Source organism: Scyliorhinus canicula, chromosome 4 (assembly GCF_902713615.1).
Source record: "Scyliorhinus canicula chromosome 4, sScyCan1.1, whole genome shotgun sequence".
Taxonomy (NCBI): Eukaryota; Metazoa; Chordata; class Chondrichthyes; order Carcharhiniformes; family Scyliorhinidae; genus Scyliorhinus; species Scyliorhinus canicula.
In genome coordinates this window covers 100,405,623-100,414,455 of record NC_052149.1, presented here as the reverse complement: position 1 = coordinate 100,414,455, position 8,833 = coordinate 100,405,623, and the positions used below count along the sequence as shown (strand labels likewise).

At 42.1% G+C, this 8,833-nt stretch overlaps 1 protein-coding gene across 1 annotated transcript; it reads left to right on the top strand.

The window, feature by feature from the left end:
- The first annotated feature begins 1,021 nt into the window (after window positions 1-1,021).
- On the top strand, window positions 1,022-6,345 carry LOC119964844 (regulator of G-protein signaling 21-like). Its single transcript, XM_038794898.1, has 5 exons — window positions 1,022-1,270; window positions 2,796-2,891; window positions 3,742-3,803; window positions 4,537-4,703; window positions 5,617-6,345. The coding sequence occupies exons 1-5, from the start codon at window positions 1,158-1,160 to the stop codon at window positions 5,872-5,874; spliced, it is 696 nt and encodes a 231-aa protein (XP_038650826.1). The 5' UTR covers window positions 1,022-1,157; the 3' UTR covers window positions 5,875-6,345.
- Window positions 6,346-8,833: the final 2,488 nt, after the last annotated feature.

Genomic DNA, 8,833 nt, shown 5'->3' with positions numbered 1-8,833 from the left:
TCCAGTGTTACACTGGCAGTTGAACAGCATCCCCTTCTCCAATGAAGGCAGGTCATGGAATCATAGTCATAGAATTTACAGTGCAGAACGAGGCCTTTCGGCCCATCGAGTCTGCACCAGCTCTTGGAAAGCGCACCCTACTTAAGCACACACCTCCAACCTATCTCCGTAACCCAGCAATCCCATCTAACCTAAGAGCAATTTAGCATGGCCAATCCACCTAACCTGCACATCTTTTGACTGTGGGAGGAAACCCACGCAGACACGGGAAGAACGTGCAGACTCCGCACAGACAGTGACCCAAGCGGGAATCAAACCCGGGACCCTGGTGCTGTGAAGCCATAGTGCTAGCCACTATGCTACTGTGCTGCCCTAGTCATAGAGCTTTACAGCACATAAAGAAGCCCTTCGGCCCATCGGGTCCACACCCACTATCAAGCACCTATCTATTCCAATCCCGTTTTCCAGCACTTGGTCCATAGTAAATTAAATTATCTAAGGTTAATGTTCATTTCAAAATGCCACAGGAACACACTTGCAGTCTCACTGGCTGAGTTGGCTTGACTGAATCGTGTGACATTTAAGGGAACCGTATCTGAAACTTCCACCCATGTCTGCTTCCTGTCTCATCTGGCTCTCCAGCAGAGGCAGAGGTGGTGAAAAGTCTCAACCAGGTTTCGTTAAAGTGGATGAGGACAGACATCACCACAGACAAAAAATTTTTGCAAAAAAAAGCATGCTGCCCAGCCAGGATGCTCCACCAGTTCAGTGATAAGACCAACAGTCTGGGTTCGCTGGACGCAACTGAATAATATGGGACTCGTTTATTTCTGCTGATCGTTATCGGTAAGCAGTCAGAACTCATCTCATGCGTATTTTTAACCGCTGACGTCAGACGCGAAGCATCTAAATGCTCTCTGCGGTTTGTTAGAGGTTGCAGGCTAGAACTTATTAAATGCAACTTTTCTCCTGTGTCTGAAGTCATTGAACTGGGTGGGTCCAAACACGCAACAGCCAATGAGCTTCTACAAAGTCACCGGGCTCTCAGCTTCTTAACCTGTTTGAAGCTGCCGTGACTAAACACTCACAACCTGTGCACTCGACCGACGACAGAGGTGATTTGGCAGTAGCAGCTTCAGCCCTGTATTCAGGGAGCCATGCAGACTGTACTGTTCCTGTTCCCACAGCTCAACCTGTCAGCTCCCAAAGAAGAGCCTTATAGGATCATCAAGCAGGAGAATCAGGGAGGGAAAGGCGAGAATAAAAACAGGTATTGTGGTGGAGGATCTGCCTTTTATTACTGTATGGTCTGAAAGATTGCTGCATTTTTTTGGTCATGAACATGTTTGTGTACAAGGGTGTGCATTTAAAATGTAGCTTTAATGTAAGTTCATCATCAAATTGGTGTAGTTTCACCTGAGGCAAATAGCACAAGGCAACATGGGAAGTATAGAGGTTATAGAATTATTATAGAATTTACAGTGCAGAAAGAGGCCATTCGGCCCATCGAGTCTGCACCGGCTCTTGGAAAGAGCACCCGACCCAAGGTCAACAACTCCACCCTATCCCCATAACTCAGTAACCCCACCCAACACTAAGGGCAATTTTGGACACTAAGGGCAATTTATCATGGCCAATCTACCTAACCTGCACATCTTTGTGACTGTGGGAGGAAACCGGAGCACCCGGAGGAAACCCACGCACACACGGGGAGGATGTGCAGACTCCGCACAGACAGTGACCCAAGCCGGAATCGAACCTGGGACCCTGGAGCTGTGAAGCGATTGTGCTATCCACAATGCTACTGTGCTGCCCCTTGTAGTATATTAACCGACCGTTTGAACTGGGAAAAATGTCTTCAGCAATAAGTTGACAAATTTCTGCCTCTGTTCCATTGTTGTGCAAATGAAGACCAGAATCAATGCTGAAATTTGTTTTATGCCGCTAAAAAAAAGTTTTATTTGTCAAACTACAGTTCCAAGGTGAAAACTCAAATTTATTTTGCCAATCAATAGTTGTGTTAATTATGCTGTTGCCAACAGACATGTGGGTTTGGATAAGTTGAAGGAATGAAGAGTGCTCACATTCTGTGATTCCAATACTAAGGGCCATGCTTATAAGAGAGTCACTAATAAATCCAATAAAAATGCGGGCATAGCCAATGTGGAACTTGCTGTGTGCCACCAAAGAGTGGTTCAGGCAGCTGGCTTAGATGATGTGGTAAGGGAAGTTATTTAGGTACATGAGGAAGAAGGCAATGGAAGGTTATGCTGATAGGATTAGATGAGAGGGCTGGCTTGTGTGGAGCTGAGACAGCAGCATTTACCAGTTAGGTCAGGGGCCTAATGCTGTATCGTAGGTTCTAGGCAACAATTTTGTGTCAGAATCACCTTTGGGGGCGATGGATTTAAACCCAGCTCAAGTGAGCAAGAAACCTTTGGGATCAGCTGGAAGGCTGCTTCTATTTTCTTCCCTCGCCCTGTACCATGTTGTTCTCTATTGACTTCAAAGGAGAGGATAATGGGGCAGTGTTTAAAACCCATTGTTTTTCGCTGATGGACAGGTAAGGATAAAAATTGTCACCTCCCACCATTGGCTCATAAACTTCTTACACTTCTATATTTGAGTTTTAAATGACAAACTTATGTTGCATTAATTATATGAGATTGGGTGTTATTGTGTTGGTTGAAGGAAAGGGGAAGGAAGTGGTTACTGTTATAATGCAGTGCACTGCTTCCAGACTATTGCCTGTCGAGACTTTTCTAACACAATTTTTTCATCTTTGTATTTTGCAGGCTAAAGGAGAAACGGAATCGTTTAAGCCTCCTCCTACAGAAGGCGGAATCACGTGAAATCTTCATACCGTTCCCCAGTAAACCTGAAAAAGCAAAGTGAGTTTTTCCAAAGTGCTGTTTTTCCAAGCTGCTGCTGTTAATTAAATAATTAATATTTGTACGAAAGCAAGGGCAACTTTGAATGTGCTTAAAATGATGACATCTCAAAAAATAAGTTGGAAAATCTTACTTGGCAAGTGAATGGTGTGCATTTGTGGTCTGATTGTTTTTGAACTCTGAACAGCCTCTTCTTGTATGCTAACAGCAGACTTTAAAAGTTGCATCTCTTCTTGACTATGAAGACCACAGTAGAAGTTCATATAAATGTAGCCACTAAATAATGCGGATCACAATAACATTTGCTCCTATTGTCTCAAAACTTGGGATTCTAAGCATGTACGTGTCTATACAGTGTCAAATCTTTTGGGATGAAAGAGTACTTCTGAATTAAAATTGTGGGGGAGGAAGGTGCTGAGGTTGTCTATGGGCTTTTAAAATACTTGGTCACCTCGAGTCTGAGTTAAGAGCCTTTAATTATCTCATTGGCTAATCAGCCAGAGCTATCACTGGTGTGGCTGGGTGCGAGAAACATGAAAAAGGATAAGTGGTCAGTCTCTAATGCAGCAAGTAAACACCGACGTCTCAACCGCTTTTGTGCACTCGTGCACCCAGTGAGCTTTTGTGGCAGTAGTGGGGGAGTTAGTTTGCAGATGTGAGTCATTTTTCTGCAGCATGCAAAATTGAAGGAGTCTTTCCATTTGCATCAACAAACTTGCTGAAGTACAATGCTGAGAATAATCTTTTGCACCTGCAAAACAAACACCTTGGTCACCCTGTTAACCATTCCTGTCAGCTTGATATTTTAATAAATTGAGATTTTAAAAAGTGTTATTCTCCTCTCTCCTAGTGCACCTATTGAAGAGCCATCAAAATGGGGTGAATCTCTAGACCGGCTCCTGGCACACAAATGTAAGTATCACTCATTCAACTCTGGGTAAATAAACAAAATATGGATTTACAGCAAACCAATGACTTGAAATATTTGCCAAGGATTGACTGATGAGAGTTAATATCTTGCAAAATGATTTCAATTCAGTTTACTTGGTTTGACTGCACCATCTAAATTCACTGTATTTCTGCATACAAGTATTATCCAGTAGTATTGGCACCAAACTAGCAATCCAGGGTAATACTCTGAGTGCCCGAGTTCGAATCCTACCATGGCAGGTGGTGAAATCTGAACTCAGAAAAAAACAAATCTGCAATTAAAAGTCTAATGATGGCAATGAAACCATTGTCAATTGTTGAAAAAAAAAACATCTGGTTCACTAACGTCCTTTAGGAAAGGAAATCTGCCATCCTTGCCTGGTCTGGACAGCATGTGACTCCAGATCCACAGCAATGTGTTTGACTCTTAAATGCCCTCCTGGATGGGCAGTAAATGCTGGCACAGCCAGTGATGCCCACATCCCAATAACAATTTTTAAAAAAAGTACCCTGCAGTTAAGCATGTATTGTGGGCCTGATCCAAATATTGCAGATTATTTTAGTCGTGCACCTTTTAAAATTTGAGCCTCAAAATCCTGTCAGAATAGCTCATTTAATGAAGTTGTCTTTTAAACTATAGTAACTAACTTAGTATGGTTAAGCAGGTTGAATCAATGTTTACAGTCGGTCATGCTCTGTTTTCTTCTCCTCCAAGCTGGTGTGGGTCTCTTTCGTGCTTTCCTACAATCGGAATACAGCGAGGAGAATATTGAATTTTGGATGGCCTGTGAGGACTACAAGAAAACCAGGACACCTGCAAAACTGGCTTCCAAAGCAAAGAAAATCTATTCAGATTTCATAGCAACTGATGCCCCAAAAGAGGTAAGGGGCAAATTGTGCACACATTAGTACATTTATTAACATATCTTATTGATTTAAGATAATTTAATTTAAAAACCCATTAAGTCCTGGCCTAGCCAGTGATTCCCAATATCCTTGAAAGAATAACTAAGTTTTTTTTTAGTGCAGAGTTGTGTTCTGCAATGCATGGCTGAAAGAGTGGTGGAAGCAGATTCAATAGGAACATTTAAAAGAGAATTGGATATATACTTGAAAAATAACATGTTTCAGGGCTATCAGGAAAGCTGAGGATGGCTCTTTTTATTTGTACCTGGTAAGGTAAGGTAAAGTCACCAATAGTCCCAGATGACCATAGGCCGCTTTCCCCGATGAGGGGAAGTGCTGACTGGTGGTGATTTAACCTGAGGATCACCACACCTCAGGTGAGAAGGTGGGGTTTTCATGAATAACATCAGCCAGTACAGGAAATGAACCCACACTACTGGCCTTGCTGTGCATCATACTCCAGTTGTCTAGCCAAGTGAGCTGAACTAGTTTTAGCACAAGAACCTTAGGAAACCTGAGAACAATCAGGTTTTTGAAAAAAAAAATGCCTTTTTGCCTTTTCAAAGACCACAATGAAGAGCAGCTAACCGAGTTAGTTATTTCTGTAGTGGAAATATTTGTTTGCAAACAAGACCGGAAATGGTGCAAGAACTGAACTTTATGTCTCATTACATTACAAGTAAACCTAAATGCATGTTCTAACCTTCATTTGTGTGGCTTCTTCAAATTGAATGTATTTTTAAATGTCAGATGCAATACAAATAGTTATATTGAAATGTTCTGATATGTCACTTAGATACAGTGACTCGGAGTGTAACTGGATTAACCTTTTAAAAAAAAAATCTCCATGCTGCACATATTCTAATCACTCTATTGATTTATTTTAAAGGTGAACATTGATTTTCATACCAAAGAGGTAACTAAGAAGAACATTGTACAACCCACTTTATCTTGTTTTGACTTAGCACAGAGAAAAGTGCACATGCTAATGGAAAAAGACTCTTACCCCAGGTTCCTCAAATCAGAGCTCTACAAAGATTTGTTAAAGCAGACACAGGTGGAGAACCATGGGTACAGGCGACGATCCCAGTCCTTCACGTCAACAGGTCTTCTTCAAACACAGGCAGAGTTTACTGCCTGGCTTTAAATGGACAGAAACATGATTTTATATTTAAAAGACGCTATTTGTGATGTGTTGGAATTGAGTTTCCTGCAGCCTCCCTGGCCTTCACACCAACTCCATTCCCCACCCCCCGCCCTCGTCCACTGAACAACCTCCATCACCTCCCCACAACTCAGAATTTACCTAGGAATGCTCATCACTTGTAGGACCTGAAGTTTGTTACTGGACCATTCAAAGAACCTTTTAGTGAATCATGCAATTATATAAAAAAATGCACTGTTAATTTAAAGATATTTGAGATACTAATATGTAACACAATTGTAAATTTAATCTATGTGTGTAAATTATTCCGTTTTTTTGTGATAACCTATTTAATATTTGTACAATCCTATCTCTGGACCCTGTATGTGTGTGCATTATAGTACAGTGCTGATGAAAGAGTCAATAGACTGATGTTAGTAACTTTCATTAAATGGAAAATATATTTTTACTGCATTTTATTTCTTGAATTAATTCTTCCCCCTTTTTTTAAGGACGTTTCTATTCTGAACTCTTTCTGGTGCCTGCTGAAAATGATGAGCTTCACTGACCTGAAGTCTCTTTTTCATGTTCCTAGTGGTGAATAGTGCTGCCAGGTTCATTTTCTGCCCGTGACAGATTGAGGTCACACCAAGCCCATAGCACCAGCTGGTAGCCCACCTGGAATGGGCAAGAAGGTGAGGTGAACTGATCACTGACCTGCTGAAAAAATGAATGGCCCCAGGCTGCCCACTGGCATTGAGATAAATGTGGGGATGTCTTCAGCGATAGAGAAGGCCTAAACCTACCTACTTTTGTGTGGCTAAAAGGGCCTTTCCTGCACTCCTCTCTGTCCACATAAAAAGTAAAATGAAATACTTCACTTGACTGGCCCTCAACAAGCCTTCAGCTCATGGGGAAAGTCGCAGCTCAGGGCAGAGTTAGAATTGTAGTTGGGGGCCCAACGATATCCTGCCCTGATCTGTATCTATTAACGAAGAATCCCACTGGGTGATAGCTTTATTACCAGCACATCTGGACAAACAGTTGATCAGAAATTTCTGGTGGATGTTAACTACTTCTTCCATCATATGGGAGTGAAAATCTACCTTTATTTTTGTTTTGAAGTGTATGGGGCTGCACTGGTCCTTATTCTGAGGGAACATTTTGTATAATTCCTTCATGCCTTTAAATTTTTAAAATGCAGTAATTTGTAGTATAAATTCATAACCTTCGGATAGCCAATTCTTTCTGTCAAAAATGGTTCAGAATAGTTAACAGTTTAGTAGATGAGCAAAGGCCATTAATCATTTGAGAATTGTTCAGGGTCTGGCAGTGATCCAAAGGTTCTGATCTAATTTTACTTGTGGGAGGATCCAGTATAATACTTTTTGTTGGTGCATTTTGGATACGCATCTCTATAATGAGCTGCTTCTCGATGGATAGGCATTGAGGATAAGGTTTTAGTATAAATATTAATAGATCAGGTGATCTCTGGACCATTCGGAGTAAAGAATGAAGTGAATGTGCCAGATTTCTCCAGTTAATTTGAACCATTAAATTCCTGAAGTGCAGAAAGAAGCCATTCGATCCATCAGGCCTGCACCAGTCCTCTGAAAGAGCAATCCTACCTAGGCCCATTCCTCCGCCCTATCCCCATAACCCACCTAACCTGCACAGTTTTGGACACTAAGGGACAATTTAGCATGGCCAATCCACCTAACCTGCACATCTTTGGAACGTGGGAGGAAACCGGAGCACCCGGAGGAAACGCACGCAGACACGGGGACAAGGTGCAAACTCCACACAGACAATCACCCGAGGTCAGAATTGAACTTGGGTCCCTGACGATGGAAGTAGCAGTGCTAAGCACTGTGCCACCATGTGAAAGCCAAGCCACTATTTTTTGTGTAAGCTGATGTGGTCACATACGCCTTTGTGCAGTAGTATTACATCCCATTTGATTTATGTATATATTCCCACTATTTCACTTCTCTATTCTTTTTTATTTCCATTTTGCTTACCATAAATGCCACTTGTCGATTATCAGCCCACCTCTGCAACCTTCTAAGCCCTCCTGTATGTGGGTCACCACTTACAAATTTAGACAGTTTTGTTTCTAGCCAGAACCTCAAATCATTTTGAAACATTCATCATAACCATGTTACTGCAGTGGTTGCTATGACATTTGAGGAGTGACCACTCATCGGGTTGCCACAATGCCATTCACATACCACTTTTCAGTTTCGTCAATTTTCAACCCGTCTAAGAGGGCACACAATTTATGCTAAACCGTATTCACTTTTGTTTAGGATTACATGCGTTTTGTCTCCACTACGGATTAGCGAAAACCGATCAAATTAACGGTCCCTGCAGTACTCTCAATGCACTTTCCTCTCAGTATCAGAGAATGGTTACATGACAGAAGCAGGCCATTTTGCCCATCGAGTCCATGCAGAATCTCTGCAAGAGTGATTTCGCTCATCCCACTCTCCACTCTTTCCTCATCACTTCACAATTTTTTTTCCCCCTTCAGCAGCTCACCCAGTTCCCTTTTGAAAGCTGGGGTTGAACTTACCTCCACTGCACTCTCGAGTAATGCGCTGCAGCTCCTAACCACTCGCTGTCTAACACAGTTTTCCTCTTTGGTTCTTTTGCCTTCACCTTACATCTGCGTCCTTTGATTGTCCATTGACCCTTCTGCCCATGGGAACAACTTCTCCCTATCAACCCACTCTGGACCCTTCATGATTTTGAATGCTTCTATCAAATCTCCTCCCACTTCTTGAAGGAGAGCAACCCCAGTTTCTCTCATATAGTACAAAGAACAAAGAACAAAGAAAATTACAGCACAGGAACAGGCCTTTCGGCCCTTCCAGCCTGCGCCGATCCAGATCCTTTATCTAAACCTGTTGCCTATTTTCCAAGGATCTACTTCCCTCTGTTCCCCGCCTGTTCATATACC

Coding starts and splice junctions, on each gene's coding strand:
- LOC119964844 (XM_038794898.1), top strand. CDS start 1,158: ATGCAGACTGTACTGTTCCTGTTCCCACAGCTCAACCTGTCAGCTCCC. Junction 1,271..2,795: donor AAAGGCGAGAATAAAAACAG/GTATTGTGGTGG, acceptor TGTATTTTGCAG/GCTAAAGGAGAAACGGAATC. Junction 3,804..4,536: donor CCGGCTCCTGGCACACAAAT/GTAAGTATCACT, acceptor TTCTCCTCCAAG/CTGGTGTGGGTCTCTTTCGT.